At 41.6% G+C, this 27428-nt stretch overlaps 1 protein-coding gene across 6 annotated transcripts in view; it reads right to left on the reverse strand.

Annotated features, from left to right (window-relative positions):
* Window positions 1–12839: 12839 nt before the first annotated feature.
* The window catches only part of PDE9A (phosphodiesterase 9A), an 81259-nt gene continuing 66670 nt past the window's right edge, over window positions 12840–27428 (reverse strand). For 4 of the 6 annotated variants that reach the window (XM_073359695.1, XM_073359720.1, XM_073359728.1 and 1 more), the window contains 8 exons: window positions 25320–25402; window positions 24159–24315; window positions 22983–23096; window positions 21668–21772; window positions 19388–19516; window positions 19124–19219; window positions 15627–15713; window positions 12840–13047 (listed from right to left, as the gene is read on the reverse strand). In XM_073359695.1, the coding sequence (XP_073215796.1) occupies window positions 15663–15713; window positions 19124–19219; window positions 19388–19516; window positions 21668–21772; window positions 22983–23096; window positions 24159–24315; window positions 25320–25402 (735 nt within the window). In that variant the 3' untranslated portion in view covers window positions 12840–13047; window positions 15627–15662. The remainder of the gene's footprint in view (window positions 13048–15626; window positions 15714–19123; window positions 19220–19387; window positions 19517–21667; window positions 21773–22982; window positions 23097–24158; window positions 24316–25319; window positions 25403–27428) is intronic. The other 2 variants (XM_073359704.1, XM_073359712.1) reach the window with 2 other exon arrangements.

Genomic DNA, 27428 nt, shown 5'->3' on the forward strand with positions numbered 1-27428 from the left:
CCATTTAATGTGTGCCATGTTAATTCTATATCATTATCATTTTTTAATTGAAGTGTCATGCCGTACCAAGTCAAATGCCTTATAGAAGTCCTATATTAATGCAATGCTATTACCTTTATCAACCAAATTTGTAATCTCATCAAAAAATATATCAAGTTAGTTTGACAGGAACTATTTTCTGTAAACCCATGTTGATTTGCATTAACTAAATTATCTTCCTTTAATTCTTTATGAATTGAGTCCCATATCAGCTGCTCCATGATCTTGCCTGAGAGCGATATCTGGCTGACAGGCCAATAATTATATGGATCATCCCATTTACCCCTTTTAAAAATTGGCATAACATTAGCTTTCTTCCAGTCTTCTGGAACTTCCCCAGTGTTCCAATACTTATTGAAAAAAAACATTAATGGTCCAGCGAGCTGCTCAGCCAGCTGTTCTGAAGCTCCTGGATGCAAGTTATCTGGACCCTCTGATTTTAAAAAGTTCAACTTTAGTAGCTGTTCTTTAACATCCTCTAGTGATATTAATGGCATGGAAAAAGCATTATCATCACCATATGATACGACTATATAATCTGTTTCCCCTCCAAATACACAACAGAAATATTTATTGAACTCTTCTGCTTTTTCTGCATTATTACTGATACTTATATCATTTCCAACTAGTAATGGACAAATATCATTGTCAGGATTCTTTTTGTTATAATTTTTTTTTTAAAAAAACCCTCTTCTTATTGTCCTTAACTCTGCCAGCCATAGATGTCTCCTGATGTTCCTTTGCTTCCCTTGTCAATTTTCTATAATTTCTAACTTCTGATTTATATTCATTACTCTCAACTTCCCCTTTCTTCCATTTATTATATATTATTTTGTTATTTTTTTAATAACTGCCTTCACTTTCCTTCTAAACCAAGTTGTTTTTTTAACCAGCATAGCCTTCTTCCTCAGTTGTGGGACTGTGGATTTTTGGGCATCTAGTAAGATGCTCTTAAATGATTTCTAATTATGATTCACATTTTTCTAATTAAATTCTTCCCCTCAGCTGACTCTGCCCATAATTGTTTGCAGCTTTGTGAAACTGATCCTTTTAAAGTACCAAGTATAGAAATCAGTCATCCTGTTCCCTAGTGTTAGTTGGTGGTCGATACCAGGCACCAACTAATACCGGATCTTGTGCTTTATATGTCAGGGCACTGATCTATAAACATTCAAGATCAATTTATTCTGAGTTATCAATGACTCAGAAACAGATAATGACATTTCTGACAGGGGGGAGAGGGGCAGAAGTACAGGAGAAAAATGTTATTTTTATTCTTTCCCTTCTTCTGAACAGGGAGTGGGGAAGTCCAGCAGTAGTTGATTCCCCCCCCCCGCCCCGCTCAATCCTCTTGATGGGGACTGAGTCAGAAGGAAGGCACAGGCATTAAGGCTCAGATCCTCAAAGTTTTTTAGGTGCCTAACTTCAGTGGGAGTTAGGTGCCTGAATACCTTTGAGGATCTTGGTCTGAGAGACTGGGACAGGAAAGATGGCGCCACGGAGCTAAGCACATTAGATGGGTGTTTCTGTTAAAATAATCACCAGTTAAACAGTTATCATTGTTGACATTTATAACATTACCATTAGGCTTCAGAGCCAATGTAATGAACTGAAATGAATGGGGCCAAGTCACCCACTCTTTAGGGTGATTGGTTCAAAATGTCTGTCTGTTGTCTCAGGAAGATTACATTGCATTAGTTCATACTGCAAAGTCTGTCTTTGCAACCAAGTGGGCTAATTTCTGTGTTGTTTTTATTGGTGATAGTTTTACATTTTACAGAACCCTAAAATGACACAGGGGTCAAATTAATACAGCAAGCAAGCTTCTTCTAACACACAGGCTTAGAACTTGACCTCCACAACATGGAGAGTGAATCATCTCCTGTAACACTATGAAGAATTCTCCCTCTTTTGTAACGATGTGCAGTCGGTTGTTATTCGCTTTACAGCCTGTAAAGTCCATTCTTACTCGGCAAATGCTGAATTCCTCTTACAAGTCATTCCACAGAATTCCCTTCCCTGTGCAATATGTCTTCAAAGATAACTACTATCTCTCCAGTTAAACTTTAACAACCAGGGATGAGAAGAGACCTTTGTCCCAGAGATAAGTTCGGAGGTGTTATAAGCTTATTACAGTGTGAATAATATATTTAACTTAATTTATAAAAGAAGAAGAAGGAAAAAAGTAATCTCGTTGAGGTCTCCTTTGATGATTGTTGTTTGGTACAAAGGGAAAGGAATAAAATAGAATTTATTTCAATCAAATTTTAATACATTTTTAATGTGTTTGTAGCATTTACTTTATTTGCATGTATTTAGGTCTGGGACATACACTGGGCCTGATTGCTGTAAAGGGACTCAGTGCAGATATACAAATGCCTACAATTCATTGAAGGTGCAAAATGGAGGGGGGCATTATTTGAGGGTGCAACATTTCTCCCACAAAATTAAAGGATTAATTAAGTGATTAAGAAATAAACTGACTGGTTGCATAAAGTGCAAAAGAATAAACAAGGGGGAATGCCTGAACTTTTCAGCTTACTAAAATGTGTGCTGCAAACGGGGGTTCTCCCTCAATCCAGTCCCACTTTCAGATTCCTTCCTTGACAAAAGCTGTGAAGGCAAACCCTAACTTATCTGAAACTCTGCTACATTTGTTCAGAACAACTCGGCACTGTCAGTTTATATGTTAAATTGAGCTGGTGAGCTTGGTTCAAATCCTAACGTGAACACAGGTCCGTATCAGAAAAAATATCCTCACCACACAATTGTCACCTTGTTTCACCGTCTCAGCTGAGAGGACCAGACTGAATAGGCATGGTGAACAAAATAGCCTTTCACACCCACTAGAGCTGCTTATGTGTCAGTTATGGCAGAATGAAGGGGCAGCATGTGGGAGCTTCACACAGCTACTGTACCTGTTAATTAAAAAAAAAGGAACAACTCTTTTTGTTTGTTTCCTTCATTTTTCATGATTTTTTTAACCAACAATTTTTTGTCCCCCCTTTGTCCTTTTTCCATTTTGCCACTGAAAAAGGAGGAGATGGGGGGAAATGGGGAGAGAAATATTTTAAAAAAAGAAAAGCTTTTCATTTAGTCAAATGAATGATCTTGAAAAAAAAATCAATGGGCCTGATCGTCAGCAAACGTAAATCAGTTTATATGCATTGAAGACAACAGAGTTGGGCCTATACCCACTGAGGATCTGCCCCTTACTGTATAGGGAGTAACAACTATGACTAGGAAGCACAAAGTCCTTAAAAACAGCCAGGAAGAAGTAATATTTTAATTTACAACATGTGCCTATAAACCTAATGACCCTCCTGCAGGTACTTAGTGTTTTAGACTTTTTGTCTTATATGCTCTAGAAATTTATTTCTCTAGCTCTGGATGGGTTACGTTGGACTCTCATTGCCTCATGGAGCAGGTACAAAACATGTACGCTCATAAAGGTGCTCTTATCTAGCACTGTTTCTCCACCTTGGTTAACCTTATACACCACGGTAGTAATTGTTCTAGCAACCTGAGTGGGCGGGCCTAACACTGAAGCTACCCCCATGGGGGAGATCTGAGCAAAAGGTTGCAGAGTCGCCATGATCCTCTTAGCTCTGGTGGCTAGTTAAGGGACTACATGAGTAGAATCAAAAGGAAACCATGGGCCTAAGGAGAGAAGAGGATTAAGAAGAGAGAAGATTGATGAGGACTGTCAGGGTCAAGTATCCTCTATAATGGCTAGAGCAAGGAACGGAGAGCTAAGGCTCCTGGCTTCTATTCCTGGTATTTGAATGGCTATGCTGCCTTGGGGAAGTCCCTTAATTTTTCTGTGCATCAGTTTACCAGTCTGTAAAAGAGAGGGGATAATCTTTCCCTAACTCACAGGGTATTGTGAGTTTTACTGAATGTTTGTAGAGCCCTCTGAGATCCGGAGATGGAAAGGGCTGTATAAGGGCAAAGTATGTGTGTGAAGGATGACACAATAAACAGAATTGTAAATCATTGGGAGAAAATTAAATCAGAGATTAGTTTTACGTGGTCAGTCTTAACTGGAACATACTGTATAAATACCTGTCAGCGCACAGCAATACACACTTCATCACAGCAAGGTCTTAACTTCTCAACAGTCAAATCACCCATGAAAATACAAAGTAGTTATTGCCTTGGCTTCGGGAAAAGACTGTTGCAACTTCAGCTGAACCTTCATGCTGACTCTTGCAACTTCCTGAGCCTCCTTCAGGAAGTGAAGAATAAGCCATTCCTTCCCACTGAGCTGAACAAATGGCTCAGAGATCAAAGGCCAGATCTTGCCAGTCTTCTGTGAGCTGAACTCCGACTGAAAGCAATGGGAGTTCTGAACACAGAGGGTTTGCAAGATCAGGACCCAATTTAGCCATCCTGAGCAAATCTTACTAGGTGATAATATAGACACAATTTTCAGAGGTGCTGAGTACCCTCAGCTCCTACTGACTTCAACTCAGCTTCTCTGAAAATCAGGCCCTTAGAGCCAGATCTAGAGGCAGCCCCAGTGCAGAGCACTCTGAGGGGAATAGACGTAGCTCGTTCTCATGGGACCGCTGCTGATTTTTTCCCATTCATTTATAAAAGTCTTAACTCTGCTGCCCTCCCCCTTATTAGTCTAACCATCCTGTTGGGCTTCCTGAGCTTGTCAACAACCCAAGAGAGGCAGATGCAGCGACATCTGTTGTGAGCCAGTGCAAGAAAATGTTGGTAGTGTAAGAACCACAACTCTAAAGGTGGTACAGTGGACGAGCTCATCAAGGCAGGATCCATGGACAGCTGCCCTAGAAAGTTGCTCATGTCACTGGAAGTTAGCAGGACCCATTTACATGGGAATTAAATTGGTAGGTTTAGGACTTGAGTAGCAGAGGGGTATTGGGTGAGATTAAGGAGCAGAGGCAGAGCTGTGTGGGAAAGCTTGCACAACAGCTGCTCATGCTATGCCCTGTTCAAGCCAAAGCTGTTAATCACCACTTTCCTGGCTACTAGATTTTTATTTGTTAGTTCAGTAGCACTATACGGTAAGTGTGCATGCCAGTTTACAGTAATTGAACTGTGCTAAACAAATAACAATATCCCTTGAGGACTGTTACCTTATAATTGTTAAACCTTGTTCCTCAGAGGCTTGATCCTACACTCTGGAAGTTGATGGGAGTTTTGCCGTTGACTTCAGTGGGAGCAAGACCAAACTCTCAGGCCCAGATTTTCAAAGGCATTTTGGCATTGAGATGCTCAGCGTGGCAGCGATTTCGAAGTCTCAATCTCGTTTTCAAAATGGATTTATGTACTGACTGTCCGGGGCATTTTGGCTCATAAGTGCCTAAATCCCTTTTGAAAATGTGATTTAGGCATGTACATCAGTTAGGTGTTGCAATGTTGAGTGCTGCAACATCTAAACACCTTTACAAATCTGGACCTCAGTCATCAGATCTTTCTTGTGCATCCAGAGGCCCACAGCTATACCTACAATAGCCCTGGTCGGAGAGGACCCTTTCGTGCATGCTCTTTTTACCACGCATCCTTAGTGGGGCCACCTCCAGACCTTTTTTTCCTTACCTCTTCTTCAGTGTCAAAGGTTTCTTTCACTTGGCGAGGACACTTTGGTGAAATTTCCAAACATCAGTCTAGAACCACAGAATCCAGTAGAATAAGCCTGATTAGCAATAAGCAGCCAAAAAGATCAGATAACCAAAAGGGGAAGCAGCATGTATCAGCTGATCAGGGTCAGATGACACAGAAATAAAAATGCCCGAGTCTTGCTGACACAACAGCTTCCACCATTCCTAGTGCCGGCAGAGCCCAATGGTGAAGAATTGCAGCTATGGAGATGGCAAAGCCTACGTGTGTGAGACAGGCTGAACAAGGAGTGCACAAGGAGTGAGCAGGAGAAGCGAATGGATGGGAAGTAAGGAGTGAGGGGGGGCTGTGTAGGAGAGAAATTAGATTTTTTTAAAAAGCAATTAACGCGAAGGGTTTCAGGTTAATTGCATTCAAAATTTAATTTTAAGAAAGAATTGCAACCTTAAGTGATCCTTTCCACAGCCTGAGTTATAAAGCCCCAACTACAAGGCTTTTGACAATGGAAAGGCGGATAGACCCGCCAGCGCTAACGATAGCAGGATCCAAACACTGCCACTAGACTAGATTGTCAGCCTGCCGATTTGAAAAGCAGATTGAACTCTTTCCATAGCCAGCTGGAAATTTGTTGCAAAACACCACAAAAGAATTGGAAACATTGGAATGAGCAAACCAGTTTAAGACCCGAAATGTTCGTGGCTTTCCCGTTGCATTGACTTGGCAATTTATTTGCATGTGCTTAGAACCCTTCTAGGGACTGCTATTCAGCTTAGTGATACGACTAGTGACCCTTCTAGTGACTGCTGAGCACTCCAGCCAGAGTGACCTGAACTTGGGCCATCAGGCATTTATTATATATCCCCATGTCACTTTTCATCATGTGGGACTTTTTAACTGCTCGCTAGCTAATGTTAGTTAAGTCCAAACAGGAAATGTTAGACAGGCTAACAGCAGATGAACAGTTGGCCAGTGTGCCTGGTTGTGAACTATCCAGAGCCCAAAAACCTGTGGTTTGCAGTGGGTCAGCCTGTCAGGTGGAGGATGTGTGTCTAACAGGGCACCTTGGCTCAGCATTAGTTAAGGGCACTTTGAAAGCACCCCTCACTCCGCTGCTGTGGCTGGCAGGCTTTGCAGGTCTCTGCTGGAATGAGCACTACAGTGTGGAGCAATATGGCTGGAGCAGCTGACCCCATAATGGACTGCTTGCCTGGGAAAGTATTCTGTTGTTAGCAGCTGTGCTCTGAGCACACAGACTAGGGTACATATATTTTACTTTGATTTTATTTTTGCTGACTGCAGAAATGCCCCAGCTATCTTAATAGCAGAATTACCACTGATGGTCTGACAGCAAATTGATTTATTTGAGAAAGAAATATAGCTATTCCAAATTCCTACTATTTAGCAGCTCCCCTCTGGGGAAGATCTGCCGTCTATCATATAGGGCAGGGTACATGGAGCAACAAAATTTGGAAGGGAAAGATTTTTCCTCAAAAGAAGAATTATAGTGAGCTTTGGCTCAGACAGAATCAGTTCATATTTGCCAAACCCTCCCGATTCTAAGTTTCCCTTGTAACAGAGAAAGTTCAGCATTATAAAAACATCGACAGATAGCACGTGTGTGTGTGAGGCCTGTACACATGCCAGTACAAGCATCACAGGTCCAGCTGGAAATATAAACTATCCAGCCCCCAACTAGAACCTCAAGCCTCCCATCTAGGGATTATGCCTTTTCACTCAAACTTTATATATTTTTTTCAAGATATGTAATAGGATTAGCAAGCTAGTCTTAATTATAAATAGGATATGTACATACATGAATGTATTAATATATCATATCATGTATGTATAAATATTATTAATATTAATGTGAGTGTATATAATTAGAAGGAACACAAATAAAACAAGGCATGACATAGGTTAGATAAGATAACAATGGGCATAAAAATGGTAAACCAGGCATTGCTGTTTACCCTTCATCATGCTACAAGAATGAGGGGCCAATCAATGAAACTGAAAGGCAGCAAAGGGAATATATTTTCACGGACCATATAACTCACCTGGGGTTCTCAACGAGGACAAGATGCTAGGGAAGTACAGGGTCTGACCCTGGAGTCACAAGACATCCCAGAAATGCCAGGAGGAGATGGGAGCATGGTCTCCTCCCTTCACTCCCAGTGTACTGGCCTGCTGAGCTGACTGGACAAGGTGACTTGAGCATGCTGAAGGGACAGTGCATCATCCACTGTCCCTGTGTGGCTGGGTCTCCGTCCCACAGCTCTCCTGGGGTAGAGGATCAGGACTTTGACTTACCAGAACAATTGAGCCCTAAGCACGTGACACTTATTGGATACTAGCTGGGAAGAATTTCACTCCCATGCCAACAAAACCACTGGGAAAGACAGTGAGGTGAGAACGTAAGTCAGACTCCTGTGCATAACTGCACCACATGCCAACCCCCGTTTCTTGCATTCAGTTTAGTAGGGGCAGAACGCAACGTGACAGGAAGCTATACTGACGCTTTTGCAGCTCTGATTTTTGAAGGTTCTGGGTAAGCTTTTTATTTTTGTTAAATGAGGGGTGCGGAGGAATGTTATGAATGTAACTATATTTCAAGGAAGGGGAGGGCACATGTTTATGGCTGTTGGCCTTTCTCCTGTGATAGGTGCACTTATTGCCTGCTTTCTAGTGCAGTTCTGCAGAGCCCAGTCACTAACTTTTACCCTGCGCTTTCCTGTGGGATTGAGAACAGACCTTCCCGCCCACTTTTTTGTTGCCTGGGAAAACATTAACAATGTTTTAAACACAGCAGGCCTTGATTCGCCAGCATGTGGAGAAGACTTTGCCAGCAAAAAAGCAGCCCTACCCAGCAGATCTAGACACTGGAGTATTCCCCATGCACCGGGGAATCTTTAGGTGATACAGAGCCTTGTATGCCACCCTTTCTCGACGTGGCCAGAGAATGGGGGGACAGTGGGGGAGGGGGTACATGGCATGGCCAAGGTTACCTTATTCCTGCCCGATTCCCAGCTGCACAGACAGCCCCTGGGGGCCTCTAGAAACTAGTGTTTATTTTGAGGACCAGTCCGCACACAAGGACCCCAGGATCAGAGGTGTATAATTCTTGCAGTCTCTCTCCAGCCTTGTGTTAAGTGCCTCTAATGTTACACCAGGGAATCAGTGGGAGCCAGCTTCATTCTGCTCCATCTTACCCCCCACCCCCCATCCAACTCCAATGAAGTCAATGAGATGACATGGGGTATAAGCAAGGTAGGGAAGATTTTGCCCAACTCTGTGGAAAATTTGTTCCAGAATTAGTGTATTTCTCCTGAAATCTTTTATTTTTTATTATTTATTAATTATTATAATTATTATAACAAAACAATGAGATTAGGATCGTAATAAAAAGTGTATGAATTTTTAATATTACAACTCAGGCACAAAGACTTTCTCTAGCTTCCAATGTTTCTGGAGCAGAGAGGCAGGTTGGAACGATAGCCCATGATGTAAAAGGAAAAATTAAATACTGTCTGACATTTCTTTTCATGATGGGTTCATCCTCAGTACCAGTATTGTGCTTCACTGCCATAGGGAACAGATGCTATTATTATTACACCGCAGAGGCAACTCTGTTATCAACAATTTCCACGTACAGATATTTATTTGGCATTACATAGTCCATGTATTTAACATGCACTAAACTTTCCTTTAAAATTGGCTGCTGTGGAGTAGTCAAGTTTTTAAAGCTGTCTCTTTCCCAGCTACGTAGTTATGATATATGACCTTACTTTGATCTGATTAGAAATGCTCTGCGCAAGAGTGAAGTGTGTACAGGACTCGGGGGACATCGCTCTATTTAAAAACAAAACAGAGCCCTAGCTTGGTTTCCCAAGCCAAAAATGTGGAACAGATATAAACTCTTTTGTATTTGCCTGTGATTCTAAGGATAATGGTAAAAATACCGGGCTGGAATGCATTCAGGATAATAATGATGCTCAAAGGATATGAAGAGCAGAGAGTGTAACATTTTGTAAGGCACATATCACAGAGTCAAAAATAATATTACAATATAACATTCATAGATATATACTTGACTGGGTTAGAAAAAAATTATTAAATCACACTTCAGATGCCTGTCTGGATGTCTCCAAAAGCTCCATTTTTATGCCAAGTATAGATTTCAAATGTCAGACTGAAAATGCATGACAATTGAAAGGGCTGATTGCCAGGATTTATCAAATCCATTCATTTACATATAAATCACAATATCCAATATTATGGAAAGACAGGTGAAACCTAGAATTAAGAGAGGATGCCTTCCAATCCCCATGTTTAAACATAAATTGGACAGGGACTGCTTGGAAAACACTACAAATACAGAGGGGGCAAAATATATCAGTAGCTGGTTAATAAAATAAGGGGTCTTGTTTTCATTTTGTCTAAACAGCTGCTTGCACTTTGCATGTTCCTTTAGTAAACTGCAGTATATGTTACAAGAGCCTGACAGGTATTAGCATATGCTTGAGTACGTAAGAGCCAAATTCTCCTCAGTAATACTGATGCACCTCCATTAAAGCCAGAAGGGTTGCATCAGTGTCCTTTATAGTAATCTCCCTTCAGAAGTAAATCAGAGATTTCAGGCTACCCTTAAACATGATGGGGAATTAGCTTGGTCCCACTGAAGTCAATTACAAAACTCTCATTGATTTCAATGGGAGAAGGCTCAAGCTCATGATGAGTCCTGATCCTGAACACGCTTATGCACATGCTTAACTTTATGCAGGTGTGGAGTTCCATTAATGTCTATGAGACTATCATGTGTGTAAAGTTAAGCAAATGCTTGGAGAATCAGAGCTTTGGTTTGCTGAAGAGCCTTTCAGTTGAAATGAAACCTACGAGGTAACACAACATAATAATAAACACTCAAAAATCTTTATTATGAGTGGGGTGAGGTGGTCTTATTACCAGAGATTTTCTCATGTAATGCTCTCGTTGAATGCGGGACTTGGTATATCCTAAAGCAATTGTTTGTAATTACTACACAGCACATCTGCTTTGGGGGCTGATTTGTGGAGGAAATCCACTTAACTGGAGATGGTAAATTTGATTCCCTTGTGAAAAGAAACCAGGAACTCCACAGCAAAATGAATCTGGTTCATCATGAACTCTGGAGTATAATATTTACTAGAGACAGGTAGCTGCAAAATTCAGATTCAATTCTCAAACATCACAGAGTTCAGGTGTATTTGGATCATTGTATTATAAAGGTATTTGTATAACTTGCATCTGAATCTGGGTTTAGAACCTTTCCTTGTCTGGATGTTAAAATCCAGGCTTTGGTTCTGGCTACCATGCAATGTACAACAGAAAAAGTCAGCACTACCCACTGTGGTTCTGCCACTGGGGCAGCCAAGCAGGAAGAGGGCAAAGATTTCAAGGAGCTGTCCAGTCTGTGGAGGTCTGGAGAGCAGATTACAATACTGGGATATCCACCACGTGAGAAACAATGTGAAGCTGAGAATTAACGAACACAAACTAGAGGAGAATAAAGGCTTTGAAATGCCAGAGCATTGTACAAAAAGGATGTAAGGATTATTATTCAATGCTGAAAAGAGCGAGTGTTAGTCACTTGGTACTCCTAGAAAGGAAAGCCTGAGATTCCCAAAGTGTTGCCTGTGTCACGAGGAAGAAGGACTAGCCACCCACCTTCTTCTTTCTTTTTAAAATGAGCTAAGACTTCACATGCAGCTTTGGAGCTTGCAGACATATGGCTTCAGTGTGTGTGCCCTTCAAAGAGAAACACGAGCATTCGTGGGCACCAGGCCTTCCTTATGTGCTACTCTGCATATTTATAGCGCAACCACAGAATAACCTAGGAGACAAAGCACAGAAAAGGCAGCCTGTTTTCTTCCACCACAAGAGTCTGATTAAAAACATACCTATGTGAAAGCTACAGTGCAATACTTCTTACGCTTCTGTCATGTGAAGATTTAAAAACCAAGGGCCAAATTCTGCCCTCGGTAATACGTGTGGAAGCCCGTTCCAGGCTCTGTTGTGGCTACTAGCCATGAACCTTCCTTGGGGGTGGAATGGAGGAGCACCACTCCAGCACTGACACTGCTGTGCATGCTGCTTGGAATTCCCTTGCGTGCAGATGTAACCCTGGGTGAACACGGGCTACATCTGCCCCTCTGTGTCGAGACACAGAGGACAGGAGTTGCTGCAGTCCCTAACTCCAGAGCTCTGGCTGTTTAGCGCAAGCTGTAGCAGCTCATGTTTTTAGCTTTGGACATCTCCTGTCCAGTTCCCCGTGTGTCAGCCAAGAGAGCAGCTGTCACACAGACAGAGCACACCCCTGGATAGCACCCAGCGGGGGGACTCTGCTGTGCAGCTGGCCAACTCTGGCAGCTAGTGTCCCAGCCGGTGCTAGCAGGGACCAGTTCCTGCACTCAGGGACTAAAATTGCGGCTAACCCCTGCAATGGGGGCACAAGAAACAACGGTTCCTTACCCCTCCTCCTCCTCCCCTCCTTGTGCTCTTGCACAGGGATCAATTACAATCTGGCCCTCAGTAGGCTGGCAGGGGCGGGAGGGACTAGGCCTAGTAAATAAACCTGCCTCTCCCACATGTCAGTGCATATCAACACCCCTAGACCACCAGAGTCAAACTTTTTTCTCTCTTTCCTTTGATTATCCCTACAAAAGGTTCCCCCACCCCCCAGCTCTCCTGCTGGTAATAGCTAACCTACCTGATCACTCTCCTTACAATGTGTATGGTAACACCCATTGTTTCATGTTCTCGGTGTATATAAATCTCCCCACTGTATTTTCCACTGCATGCATCCGATGAAGTGAGCTGTAGCTCGCGAAAGCTTATGCTCAAATAAATTGGTTAGTCTCTAAGGTGCCACAAGTCCTCCTTTTCTTCATGTGAGGGTTAGTGTCCTGTGGCAGGATTTGGCTCCTAATATTTACATAACCATACATGAATAATAAAGCATTTTTCTGTTCTTACTGTTATGACACACACTATACCACACACAAATGTTTATAAAATGGCTCCTCTAAAAGGTCCAACACCCATTCCTTTCCTCCATGTACATATGAAAACATTTTTCTTTGGGAACAGGAGCAGTTCTTTATATACACATCTATGAAAGGAAATAATTACACCACCCAGGTTTGTATAAGAATATTTTATTTAGAAGAGCAGTTGAAAAATAAAAAAATTCTATACATCAAAGTTTCCTTTTTTTGTGTCCATGAAGATAGCAACAGTTCTTAGAAAATACGTTCTTGACGTGGTCTCGGCAGCTTTCTACCATCTTTCCTCTGGGCTGAAGGATCCCATGATACTTAGCTGCATCAGTCCACTCCGTGAACAAACACAACAGACCTTTAAGGTCTCAACAATTCTGTTCTGGTACAGAAGGGAAATTCAGATCAAATATATTAAATGTCAACTAAACATAATACAATTCAGAAGGTTATTTAGATAAATACACTGTTAGGTCATAATCTCTGGAATATTGCTAGGTAAACCGAGAAGTCTGCTGCTTGTTAGGAGCTAGGGTTCACGATGTGACGGAGAGACTGTCGAGACTCATCAAGCCCTCGGATCGCTACCCCTTCCTGCTTCTCCACGTGGGCACCAATGATACTGCCAAGAATGACCCTGAGCGGATCACTGCGGACTACGTGGCTCTGGGAAGAAGGATAAAGGAGTTTGAGGCGCAAGTGGTCTTCTCGTCCATCCTCCCCGTGGAAAGAAAAGGCCGGGGTAAGGACCGTCGAATTGTGGAAGTCAACGAATGGCTACACAGGTGGTGTCGGAGAGAAGTCTTTGGATTCTTTGACCATGGGATGGTGTTCCAAGAAGGAGGAGTGCTAGGCAGAGACGGGCTCCACCTAACGAAGAGAGGGAAGAGCATCTTCGCAAGCAGGCTGGCTAACCTAGTGAGGAGGGTTTAAACTAGGTTCACCGGGAGAAGGAGACCAAAGCCCTCAGGTAAGTGGGGACGTGGGATACCAGGAGGAAGCAGAAGCGCACGAGAGGGCAGGGCTCCTGCCTCGTACTGAGAAAGAGGGACGATCAGCGAGTTATCTCAAGTGCCTATACACAAATGCAAGAAGCCTGGGAAACAAGCAGGGAGAACTGGAAGTCCTGGCACAGTCAAGGAATTATAATGTGATTGGAATAGAGACTTGGTGGGATAACTCACATGACTGGAGTACTGTCATGGATGGATATAAACTGTTCAGGAAGGACAGGCAAGGCAGAAAAAAAAAAGGGAAGAAAGAGGATCCTGGGAACTACAGGCCTGTCAGCCTCACCTCAGTCCCTGGAAAAATCATGGAGCAGGTCCTCAAGGAATCAATTCTGAACCACTTAGAGGACAGGAAAGTGATCAGGAACAGTCAGCATGGATTCACCAAGGGCAAGTCATGCCTGACTAATCTAATTGCCTTCTATGACGAGATAACTGGCTCTGTGGATGAGGGGAAAGCGGTGGACGTGTTTTTCCTTGACTTTAGCAAAGCTTTTGACATGGTCTCCCACAGTATTCTTGCCAGCAAGTTAAAGAAGTATGGGCTGGATGAATGGACTATAAGGTGGATAGAAAGTTGGCTAGATTGTCGGGCTCAACGGGGTAGTGATCAATGGCTCCATGTCTAGTTGGCAGCCGGTATCAAGTGGAGTGCCCCAAGGGTCGGTCCTGGGGCCGGTTTTGTTCAATATCTTCATAAATGATCTGGAAGATGGTGTGGATTGCACCCTCAGCAAGTTTGCAGATGACACTAAACTGGGAGGAGAGGTAGATACGCTGGAGGGTAGGGATAGGATACAGAGGGACCTAGACAAATTAGAGGATTGGGCCAAAAGAAATCTGATGAGGTTCAACAAGGACAAGTGCAGAGACCTGCACTTAGGACGGAAGAACCCCATGCACTGCTACAGACTAGGAACCGAATGGCTCGGCAGCAGTTCTGCAGAAAAGGACCTAGGGGTTACAGTGGACGAGAAGCTGCATATGAGTCAGCAGTGTGCCCTTGTTGCCAAGAAGGCCAATGGCATTTTGGGATGTATACGAAGGGGCATTGCCAGCAGATCGAAGGACGTGATCGTTCCCCTCTATTCGACATTGGTGAGGCCTCATCTGGAGTACTGTGTCCAGTTTTGGGCCCCACACTTCAAGAAGGATGTGGAAAAATTGGAAAATGTCCAGCGGAGGGCAACAAAAATGATTAGGGGACTGGAACACATGAGTTATGAGGAGAGGCTGAGGGAACTGGGATTGTTTAGTCTGCGGAAGAGAAGAATGAGCGGGGATTTAATAGCTGCTTTCAATTACTTGAAAGGGGGTTCCAAAGAGGATGGATCTAGACTGTTCTCAGTGGTAGCTGATGACAGAACGAGGAGTAATGGTGTCAAGTTGCAGTGGGGGAGGTTTAAGTTGGATATTAGGAAAACCTTTTTCACTAGGAGGGTAGTGAAGCACTGGAATGGGTTACCTAGAGAGGTGGTGGAATCTCCTTCCTTAGAGGTTTTTAAGGTCAGGCTTGACAAAGGCCTGGCTGGGATGATTTAGTTGGGGATCGGTCCTGCTTTGAGCAGGGGGTTGGACTATATGACCTCCTGAGGGCCCTTCCAACCCTGATATTCTATGATTCTAAACAAAGCATGTGCAGCATGCTACACCCACTGACTCATAAATATTAGGATACAAAGATTAGTTAGATAATGCTGTAATTGTCATATGGCTGCCTACAGGTATTTTAGTGCATGAATCAGAAAGACTTTTTTGTTGTTGTTGTTGACTTCTGTGAATCATTTTCCAGAAAAGGGTGGTTGCTAAAACTTCATCTTATGTGGATGGACTCCTGGCCAAATTCTCTAGGGGCACAAGAAGGGACAGGTTCACTGAAGTCAGTTGAGCTGCACCATCTTCTGTCCATGTGTGTCTACTTTTAAAATATTTTAAAACCAAACTCACTCACCTTGTGACTTTTGTGTTGCTAAGAGTGTTTTTCTTTTCACTTCTGTGTGCTCTCAGTTGTCAAACTTGCACTTTTTTTCTTTTGCAACTAGAATAAAGAGCAAAACAGAACAAATATCACCACTGGCACATCCCAGACAGACTGCTACAGCTAGCTGATCACTAATCCTCAATAAGATATCAGCTGAATCTCTAATGCAATAGTATACACCAATTTGGTGCATCACGGGCCCCATTGAATCCAAAATAACTATGGTACTTGACTGGAGAAAGTGCACCTCAGTATTTCTCATTATCTGTTGACTTAATTTCTGAGATTGTTCGCTACCTGCTATTTGTTTGATGGCATTTTTGAGTTTACACAGTTCTCATTATACCAGCACTCCTTGTGTCGATATACTGTAATTAAGGCTCTATCAGTTTCCATAGAAACTCTGTTTTTGACAGCTTTACATTTCAGGTATAGAAATTCACTTCAGCTTGAAACTTCTCAAAGCTTCTCAAAGCCCCCACTATCACCTTGAACTTATTTTTAGTTTTTTTAAGGAATGTTTCATGTTTCTGTTGTAGACTTGAGAATTTCCACAAGATTTTATTTGCCCTTATATAACTCTTCCCACAAGACCTGTGTTCTGTTCCTCTCCACTTTTAATCAGAATTAGAATCTGAGCTCCTTGGAGAAGGAACTGTCCTTCCTAAAAAAAGAAAAGGAGGACTTGTTGCACCTTAGAGACTGACCAATTTATTAAGAGCATAAGCTTTCGTGAGCTATAGCTCACTTCATCAGATGCATGCAGTAGAAAATACAGTGGGGAGATTTTATATACACAGAGAAAATGAAACAATGGGTGTTACCATACACACTGTAACAAAAGTGATCAGGTAAGGTGAGCCATTACCAGCAGGAGAGCGGGGTGTGTGTGTGTGTGTGTGAACCTTTGGTAGTGATAATCAAGGTGGGCCATTTCCAGCAGTTAACAAGAACATCTGAGGAACAGTGGGAGGGGGAGGGGGGGAACGCGCAGGGCGGGGGAGGGAAATAAACATGGGGAAATAGTTTTACTTTGTGTAATGACCCATGCACTCCCATGCATCATCAAGGATCTACAACCTATCCTGAAGGATGTCCCATCACTCTCACAGATCTTGGGAGACAGGCCAGTCCTTGCTTACACACAGCCCCCCAACCTGAAGCAAATACTCACCAGCAACCACACACCACACAACAGAACCACTAACCCAGGAATCTATCCTTGCAACAAAGCCCGTTGCCAACTCTGTCCACATATCTATTCAGGGGACACCATCATAGGGCCTAATCACATCAGCCACACTATCAGAGGCTCGTTCACCTGCACATCTACCAATGTGATATATGCCATCATGTGCAAGCAATGCCCCTCTGCCATGTACATTGGCCAGACTGGACAGTCTCTACGTAAAAGAATAAATGGACACAAATCAGACGTCAAGAATTATAACATTCAAAAACCAGTTGGACAACATTTCAATCTCTTTGGTCACTCAATTACAGACCTAAAAGTGGCAATTCTTCAACAAAAAAATTTCAGAAACAGACTCCAATGAGAGACTGCTGAATTGGAATTAATTTGCAAACTGGATACAATTAACTTAGGCTTGAATAAAGACTGGGAGTGGATGGGTCATTAGACAAAGTAAAACTATTTCCCCATGTTTATTCCCCCCCACCCCCACGCTGTTCCTCAGATGTTCTTGTTAACTGCTGGAAATGGCCCACCTTGATTATCACTACAAAAGGTTCCCCTCCCCACCGGCTCTCCTGCTGATAATAGCTCACCTTACCTGTTTCAGAGTAGCAGCCGTGTTAGTCTGTATTCACAAAGAGAAAAGGAGGACTTGTGGCACCTTAGAGACTAACACATTTATTTGAGCATAAGCTTTCGTGAGCTACAGCTCACTTCATCTTACTTGATCACTCTCGTTACAGTGTGTATGGTAACACCCATTGTTTCATGTTCTCTGTGTATATAAATCTCCCCACTGTATTTTCCACGGTATGCATCCGATGAAGTGAGCTGTAGCTCACGAAAGCTTATGCTCAAATAAATTTGTTAAGTCTCTAAGGTGCCACAAGTCCTCCTATTTCCATACTTTGTAATGCCAGCTTTGTGCCCCTCGATCAGTGCTTTTATCAGAGCATCCACCTAGATGAGCTTATTCACAATCCTAATTTATTTTCGGATTTTTCTGTTTTCTCTCCTGTGCCCATAAACTCTGCTTTTATGTAATGTAACTGGATTTGGATGTAGTGAATTTGGGGTTACCTGCTGTTGGGCATCATGACAAGAGGAAAAGAAACCTAAACTCTGACCTCAGAGGGAGAGGACTCAGGAGCAGAGGTCACAGTCTGAGCACTAAGGGCATCATTCTGTACCACTGAAGTCAACGGTGGCTCTGTCATTGACTTCAATGGGAGCAGGACCAAGCATGACAGCACTGTGATTCCCCTGCTTGCCCAGTGCTGAAGAGGATTTGGCCCAGGTCAGAGAGAACCGAAAGACCTGGCACCTGGTTACAGATATCATCAAAGCTCTCCGAGGTCTTACATGCCAACGGGAGAGACATCTGGTAAATACCATTGATAGATAGTTTAACCTGGGCCATAAAATGAATTAATGTGGCCGTTTGTTTAATTGTATTGTATGGTATGTGTGTTTGTGCAGGTGTGTGTGCCGTATAAGAGAGAGAAAGAGCAATTCCTGGTATAATGCCAGTGACATCTGGTGATATCTCGGCAGGCTCTTTTGAATGACTCATTCTGTGCACCCAGAATTTTTTTGCCATTTTCTTTTCTGTGGTAAGTTATCATGGCTGCTTCTCTTGCTCTTTCTGTTTATAATTATTATTAATAATGATCTTGTGGCATAGGTATGCCTGGTGCTTTACAAATATATAGGAAGAAAAAGTGACCATAGATATAATCAAAAGCAATAAATATCATCAAACTGAAGAACTTGAACTGTCTGTTTCACTTCTTAGTACCACCCAGAGTGTATGTACAGAGCTGAGAGAATAATCAATTTTTCAGTTCAAATCCACAAAATCAGTTTGTTTGGAATTGAAACAGATTTTTTTGTTTGTTTTTTCTTGATGAAACAAAAAGACTGAAAAAAATCACTTTGGCTTGAGCAAAATATGTAATTTGAGTGAAACAACTGTTTTCATTTTGTTACGTTTTCAGGTGTTTTTACCCTTTTAAATAAAAATTTGAACAAATGGAGCTAGATTTCAAAAAGAAATGTTGTTTTGACATGAAAAGTCAAAACATTTTGCCTTTAAAAAGCCAAAATAAACCATTTAGACTTTTTCAACTTAAAAAAAAATGTATTCGGCGAAAACTATTTGCTGAATTCAACCCATATTCACAAACAGTTTTGGTCACTTCTCACTGAATTTTTGAGCAAATTTAAGATTTGACTGAAATATGTCACCCAGTTCTAGGTATGTATAGCTTGCCTCTTTCATAGTATCATCTAGTTGTTTTAATTCCTCGTAGCGGTCCCTGGATTCCCAAAGAGGTTGGAGCATCACTTCGTCAACTTCTGGAAAAAGCTAAACAAAAGTGAGAAGAGTCAAACTATCATTTCTTTAAATATTTATTTACCTGTAAATGATAAAAATGGAGTAAGAGGAGGTGTCACTGGCTGACTAAATGTTTAGCAAAACCAAAGCTGAAATGTTCTCAGTTCCTGCAGGCATCTTAGAACCTTAATAACGTACCTTTGTTACTGTTTCAAACATTGGGATCAGGACAAACTTAAGGAACCCGATCTGTGCTGTTGGTTTGGTCACTTTATCTCGGTCCATGAAAGGTGCCACTGGAAGTCCCTCAGACTTTTCTCGGTCACTCTAGGACAGATTCAATAGTTAACAAAGATTATTATCAACAGGGAGACTGTGAGGGCAGCAAAACACAAACTGTTTGCAGACCAGTAACTAGATCACTGATATCCTATACACATGCCTCAATGGTGTATGTGACAACAGCAAATGAAAGGGAAACTGTGTGTCATACATTTTAGAAGCTGACTCTTATTGTTTTAATAACCTTTGTATTGTTGTTTCTTTTGGTTTTTCACAAATGCTGCATGTACAGAAACGTATCATATTATAACAAGGCCATAAGGGTATGTATGCAGTCAGGAGCGAGCCTCACAGCCCATGTAGACTGATTCACACTAGTGGGACTCGAGCTAGAGTGCTAAAAATAGCTGTGTGGCTGTTTTGGCATTGGAGGAGGCTAGCCACCTCACCTCGAACCCAGGAGGCAGGGTGGGCTTGAGCTCAGGTGGCTAGCTCAAGCCTCTGCTAGTGCAATGTCCACACAGCTATATTTAGTGTAAGCCCACTAGCACAAGTCTGCCTGCCTGGCTTAAGAGGCTTGTGTAACACCAACAGACCCCGGTCGTTGTCGGCCAGGATCAAACCTGGGACCTCTGGAGCTTAATGCATGAGCCTCTACTGCATGAGCTAAAAGACATGCCTCTTAGCCCAGGCTATAGCAGACTCATCAATCTCTAGCTGCCACTAGAGGGGGACAGAGTGCCACACCAAGCAGGCATGGGTTGCACTTGCTCCCTGCTACAGTATAGACATACCGTAAGAGGGAGATACTCAGAGGCATACAAATCCCAAAATCCATGGGACTTCTTGTGGAGTAAAGCACTACTCAGTGTGAGACAAGGTAACAGAATCTAGCCCTTAGCCATTCTACATAAGAGGGAAAGGGTCCTTGACTTCCTTCTCCTCTGGAGAATTATTCTTTTGGGTATTAGGCTACAACTAGCCAACCATGATCAAAAATGGTTGAGTGTTTCTAGTCTATCAAGTGGCTCCTAGTACATATAGATTCAGGGAGGGATGTATCTCTGTGTGCCAGACTTTGGAAAGATCTTTACAAATAATGGGCTGGATCCTTAGCTAGTATAAATCAGCGTAGCTCCATTGACTTAAATGGGTCTACAGTGATCGGACTGTCCTATAAGCACATAGTTAGTAAGAAGGGCACAGAATACACCAAAAATTGACACCCCTTTAACTTCATTGCCAGAATTTACTCTCATCTGTCAGACTTGCTTTAATAATGTGTGTACAGTAGTACTTTGGGTCAGATATTAGGGTGAGGAAGACAATAAAGTGCAAAGACAGATCATTTTATTTTGCATAAAAATATTGCAGAGACAATGAGCTAATTGTCATTAAGATTCCCTATTGTCAAGCCTTCCCCTTTGGATACGTCTAATGTCATTTCTTTGTCAAATTGATTCCTTCAGCTCAGGGAAAATGTTAAAAAAAAATAGAAAGAAGAAAACTCTGGCATCTTGTTCCTCCAATCACGATAAAGCTTTGCATGCTGCCAGCTACTTCACAGACAGCTTGGCTTGGGTAGGAGAGAGCAGAGGATTACTGTTAGTTTTAATGTTGCTTTATACTACAAGAAGCCACACTAGAGAGGGATGGGAATCCAGAAAGAAGCAACTGTTTTGGGAGCATAAGCTGACTTTTCAGGACTAATGAAGTTGATGGTGTCCTTTGGAAATAATCAGAATGTTTTCATTTTTAAAGCAAATGTTCATCCTATGCAGCCTTGGGCATTTCAAATCATCACGGATATAATTTAAACTTGGACCATTTAATACTGCACATTTAATTGACTTTTTCTATACTCACGCTTCTTGCCCTTTTGGCTTGACAAGGGTTTACATGCCAAAAAACTCACAAGACAGCCCTATTAGTGAGAACAAGCTGCAGTCCAATGACATTAGCATTTCTACATTATTGTCATTAATCTTACAAATTGCAGTCAATTACAGTAACTTTTATTCTGAACATACTGTCTTATGCCACACTTCTGTCACCTTATGCAAAAGAAACCTCCTCATCCTTGTGGCACTGGATTGTCATACAGTAGTACCAGTCAGCTGTCAGCCATAGTTAAAATAGGAATTACTATTATGATGATGATGATTGTGTATCTGTGTCTCTGTCTCTCATTCTTACCTGCATAAAATACTCCTCTAATAAGCAGTCTACCCACGGTTCCGCTACTTCCATCGGGCGGACTTCATTTGAGATATCACAACATTTTATCAGTACCATCTTCAACTGAAGAAGGAAAAATACTTTAACACTCTGGTAATATAGAAGCCTGCCTCTTTGCCTTTACAGAAGCCATAGAAGCCATGAGTCCTTCATTTTTAGAGAGGCAGAGGGAAATGATCTCAGACAAGAAGGATAGTCTTATGGCTAAGGCACAAGACTGATCTGGTTTCTCTTCCTTCTACCTAGAGAGATTTGATTCCTGGTTCTGCCTGCCACATATTTCCTGTATGATCTTTGGCAAGTCACTTAACCCCTCTGTGTCTCAGTTTTCCTTTCTGTGAAAGGGGGATAATGGTTACCTACTCCATGGGAGGCTTAATCCATGAATGATTGTAAAGGGCTTTGACATTCCTGGAGGGAAGACATTATAGGGACCTGATCCCACCCTCATTAATGTCAGTGGAAAGATTCCCACTGAGTTCAATGGGAATTAGATTAGGGCTAGAGCAAAGTATTGTTATGATGGATGTAATGGAGACTAGAATGAAACTAAGAATTTATATCCAGACAGATACAGTAATTATTTCTTGCTCAGATGACTCTAAGATTTCAAAATCTGAAAGAGAAATCTAGACTTTCTTTGTATCAAGTGACCCCAGACTTCTCATTGTTTTTTGGGGAAAAAGCTTTTATAAAAATCTACAGAAATACTTTGACGTTTCTTTTAACGTTACAGTGCAAACGGTTGTTTTTAGGCACACATTTCCCTGCACTTGGTACCCACTCACAGTGACACCCCAAAAGGGTAGGAAGGATGGTTCCATAGTTAGGTAGCTAGGCTGGGATTAGGGAGAGCTCGGCCAATACCCTGCTCTGCCAAGGATTTCCTGTGAGACCTGGGGCAAGTCACTTAGTCTCTCTGGGTCTCACTTCTCCAGCTGTAAAAGTAGTACTTCTCTACCTCCGAAGGGTGTTGGAGGCACTTATATGCTACACTGAGGGGAGCTATCCAAGTATTCAATTCAGATTGATCCAACCCAAAACAAACTATTTCATTTGGATTTTTTTCTTGTCAAAATCTTTTCCCCACACAGAAAATTTCAAGTTTGCAGAAACTGCATTTTCTGTTGAAAAAACCCATTTTGACAGAAAAATTCTGACTACTTCTACTCAACATCTTGCATGATTAGGCCAAAACCAAAGTTTAGAATGTAGCAGTATCACTGCGAACCATGGTAGGCACTGAAAAATGATAAACATGTAATCTCCTTACACAGGTGACATGTTCCTCATTTGAGTAATCAAAATTATCCATTTTTTCTTTGAAAGAGTCCAGTATTTCTGCATGTCTTGCCATGTCTGTTGCCAGGATTAATGTAATTATCCCCTATCAAAACAAATAATAATAATACATTGATTTAACGTCTCACAAGGCATAGCTATTGCTGTGTAAAGAAATGTGCTTAAATTAACACAAATACCTTATGATAGAACACAGACAAGAAGAACAGATGTATCACATCAGCACCATTGAAAGAGGAACTTTCATACTTGAGGCCACTTGACAAAGTAGACTATTAATTTAAAGAATTCACAGTGACATAAGAGAATGACTAACTATGTAATTGGTTTTGTATAATTATATGCTGGAGAAACTACTGTTTCTTGTTCTGAGCTTTGTTTGATTTTTAGTATGAATGCAAAGTGCACAAAGAAATAAACTAAAAGCTCAATTCTACATGCTGAGGCCCAAGCTTGGTCCCACAGAAGTCAATGGCAGTTTTGCATTTCTGCATTTTCATTTAAAATGGATGGGAGAGTTGCATCCATGAATCTGAGGGCAGAATTTGGCCCATAATACTATGCGAATTACATCTTAGTTTGTGGTCACGGAAAATATTGTGAATTTATTCTTATGACTTCACTGCCTCACGCAACAGAAAAAGAGATAGGCTCCACAGGTTGAAGCTTTTGTGCAAACACAAATATTTTTAATACTGATGAAAAATGGGGAAAAAAAAGATGATAAAATGTGTAGGAGGTGAATATTTGTTTATGTCTTTACAAATTGTCTCCAGTTTGAACTCCCTGTTTAAGTTCAGCATAATGTTCTCCTAATGGTTAAGTTGTTACCATATGAGCAAGTTGGCCTAGTTACAGTCACATCCTAACAACTCTTTTCATAATGTAAGTTTCTACACAGAAGAGGATAAGTTTAAGAGTCAAACTTTTCTCATTGGTACCCAAGGAAGGTCAGCTCAACTGTCCAACGAGAGTTGCTAGAGAAATAGCCCAGGAATCTCTCTGTGTTACTTCAAGTTTGAGATTATTCAGTTCTAACCTCTTGATGGAATTATTCTGTTGGACTGTTCAGAAGGTAGATTTGTGCACACTGAAACTTCAAGAGCGGTTTGCATGTCATACCTCCCTTCTGGATCAACATTCATACCTGTCTTATCCGTTTGAATTGTTCCTGGGTAGCATTGGAGAAAATGTTGCATTCTGGCTGGGCAATGATCTGGAAAGCCACAGCACAGTGATGGTTCTCCAGTGGGGAGATGTCATTGTAGCGCACGGCAAGCTCTGTTCGGGCATTAATCTGGTAGCTGATGTGAAGGAAAATAGTGAGGTCTCACACGTTGCCTACACCCGATACTTAAAAACATACGTTACACATTAGACATTGGTTATTTTTATGTATATTGTTGTGAATACCTAATTAATTAATAATAAATTATTGCAACAGTTAATATTAAATCCAAATATTTTTTTGAGAAAATGATCATACTTCCACATCGTTTCAAAGACTCTCATTATTTACTTGTTATTACTGAATTTCTATAACTTAAAAACATATGGGGGAAGGATAGAGGGGACTCTTCTTCTTTTTAGCTCACAGGCTTGACTCCCACTAACTCCCAGTAAAGTCAGTGGAAAGATGCTCATGGAGCTCAATGCAAATTGGATCAGGCCCTTATTTAATAGCTGAATACAAGTAAATTAGAGTTTATATGTAGTTCACAGAAGTAATAATGCTTAGCACTTCTAGCACTTTCCATCTGAGGCTCACACTATGCTTTACAGACATTTATGAAGTAACCTTCAGATCATCCCTGCCATCTAGCTCCATTGTATAGATGGGCAAATGGAGATAGACAGTGGTTAAGTGCTTTGTTTAAGGTCTTTGGCAGAGCTGGGAAAAGAACCAGAAACTCTTCCCGTGTAATTGAGCCTCAACCATATGACCATTCTTCTATTACATAGCATAATTAACAAAAGAATTTGACCTGAGATGTTTTCTAGCTGCCAATTTCCTTTAATGGAAAATACTAAGTTTTATGAGAAAATTGAAGAGGGAGCCATTTTCCTTTCAGAGTTTAGCACAGTTAGCAGCCTCAGCTCAGGACTGAGTAAGCTAATGGCTAGCGTTGCATATAACCTAACCAGTGGTGGCTCTGTCCTTGTCAGTGTTTGACCATAATAGCAGAGCATTGTGGGTAGATTCCTACTTAGCTGCCCTACTCTCTGCTCTGGACATGAGAAGAAAATGCTGATCTGCATTGTTTTCCAGATATATTTGAAAGGAACAAAAAATAAAGGGCACACATACGTGTTGTTATATCCTGGATGATCCAAATCATGGCAAACTGCAGCAGTCATCAGAATTAAGATATCAATTTTGGGAAATTTCTCCTGCAAAAGAAAAACATAATAATGTAGTGTCTAACAATTTCTATACTTTTTCCCCCCAATACATTCACATTTCAGAAAAACAAGTCACCCGGGTAAAATTAACCATTATTCGTTAATTAAATTTACTGCAGATAAGAAAGAAGATTTCACTGTTCACTGCAGCAACAAATGACTCAGATTCGGCTTTGATGCATTAAATAGAAGCAGTTTGGAGGAGGCCAGTAGAATTTTGTCTGAGAGTTATTCATATTCATATTATGTTTTAAAGCACAGAGATGTTAATACTCAGGCCTTTAGAAATCATTCCAGTGTCTACACTAGCTGAGGGACGGTTGGAAGACAATTTACATACTATTATCTTTCACACTAACTAGAGATGGGAAGAGAGTGAGGAAAATTTTTCACAAACATTTCAGCAACTTCCAAACAGGATGAATATTTGTGGAAGCGGTTTTGCTCATATGTATATCCACAAGAACACAAATTCTTGCCAGTATCTGGGATTCATTTTACCATGGAACAAAATGTGGTTTGTGATGAAATTAAATTTGTTTTGTGTGGAAGTGAAAGCAGTTTAGAAATGTTAGGTCATCCAGTGAGGGAAAAATACACCTGGCAAAGGTGACCATACAGAATAAATATGAATCGTGAACATAGAACATGCAAAGCAATATTTTCAGTGAGCGGTTTGTGAACAACCCGTAGGCTGAATCTAGTTTGCAGAAAACATTTGCTGAAATATTTTATATAGTGAATGAAGTCCCAATTCATAGACCATGAAAGTCACTTCACGGGGATTTTGACCGGCCCCAAATTCATACAAATGTCAGACTACCTGCATCCAGAGAAAGGGTTAAATTAATACATGGTGAATGGTTCTTCCAGCTTTAATAAGCGCTCTTTCTTTGAGCTGCAGTCTGATTTGGGGGTCTTCTGGGGAAGTAGTGACAAGGAAGAGACAACTTTAGCTTGAATGATGGTTCTTTCTACTTTTTGGTCAATTTAAAGAGGGACACCTAAATTTGAGATTAAAATCAAAGAGGCCAGTCCTTGGGCTGTTGAAGGTCAGATATACTTCAGTCACAACTACTGTCTGGAAATCTGGATTTTTACTACGTCTCTGGATCACTGATATCTTTGACAGGATGATAGAAGGAGATGTTTTCTAGTCTTCCTATTTGTAGGATTCTATTGTATTATAACTAAAGCTTAATTCATTCCACAGGGCATGCCAGTCAGCCAGCTGTCTTGTGGATTTTCAGAGGTGTTGAGTACTCACAAATCCCAAAGAAGTTAGTGAGAGCTATAGGGGTGCAGCATCTTGGACTACCCCTTGTCTCCATGGGATTACTCTGTCATTTTCTTAATGTTAAGCTTTTGCTTAAGTGCTTTGCTGATTCAGGGCCTAGATGACTAAATGAAAGAGTCTCTGAAATGACTGAGCATTTTATTCCGTGATTTAAATAATTACTTTTCATATAATCCAGGGCAATAAGTTCTCATTATAATTAGACATAGATGAACCAATTGGGGTAAAATAAGAACCCACTGGAAACATTTTTTATTTCAGAACAAAACACAACCTCCTTTTCATGGCTGGATCTGTTCGATGAGTCTCTTCACTATGTCCCGTGACCAGCCCAACCACTTATCTACAGTGGCAGATCCTCTTTTGAGGAAGACTGTAAAACTCCTTCCTTCCTTGGGTGGCAGTTTAGCCTCTGTACTAGCCATTGCTGCTGCAGCTCTTGTCAACCTTCCAGAGAGTCTAGAGTTCCCCTGATACATGCTCCCCAGAATGCCCTACTGGAACACAGGCAGGCACATGGTTTAATTGGCTCAGGGGCTTCAGAAGGTGATGGTGTAGTCTGGGACCCAAGTACTGGGGAAGAGCCAGAATGGGTGGAGTGTGAAGGAGCACTCAGCGGAGACACTAATGGGTCCTGTTCTCAGCTGCTGCTTCTGGAGAAAGGGAGAGAGAGGGGAGGGCTGCTGCATGGCTTTCCACTGAAGAGAGTACCACACC

The sequence above is a fragment of the Lepidochelys kempii genome, chromosome 1 (assembly GCF_965140265.1).
Source record: "Lepidochelys kempii isolate rLepKem1 chromosome 1, rLepKem1.hap2, whole genome shotgun sequence".
Classification (NCBI taxonomy): domain Eukaryota; kingdom Metazoa; phylum Chordata; order Testudines; family Cheloniidae; genus Lepidochelys; species Lepidochelys kempii.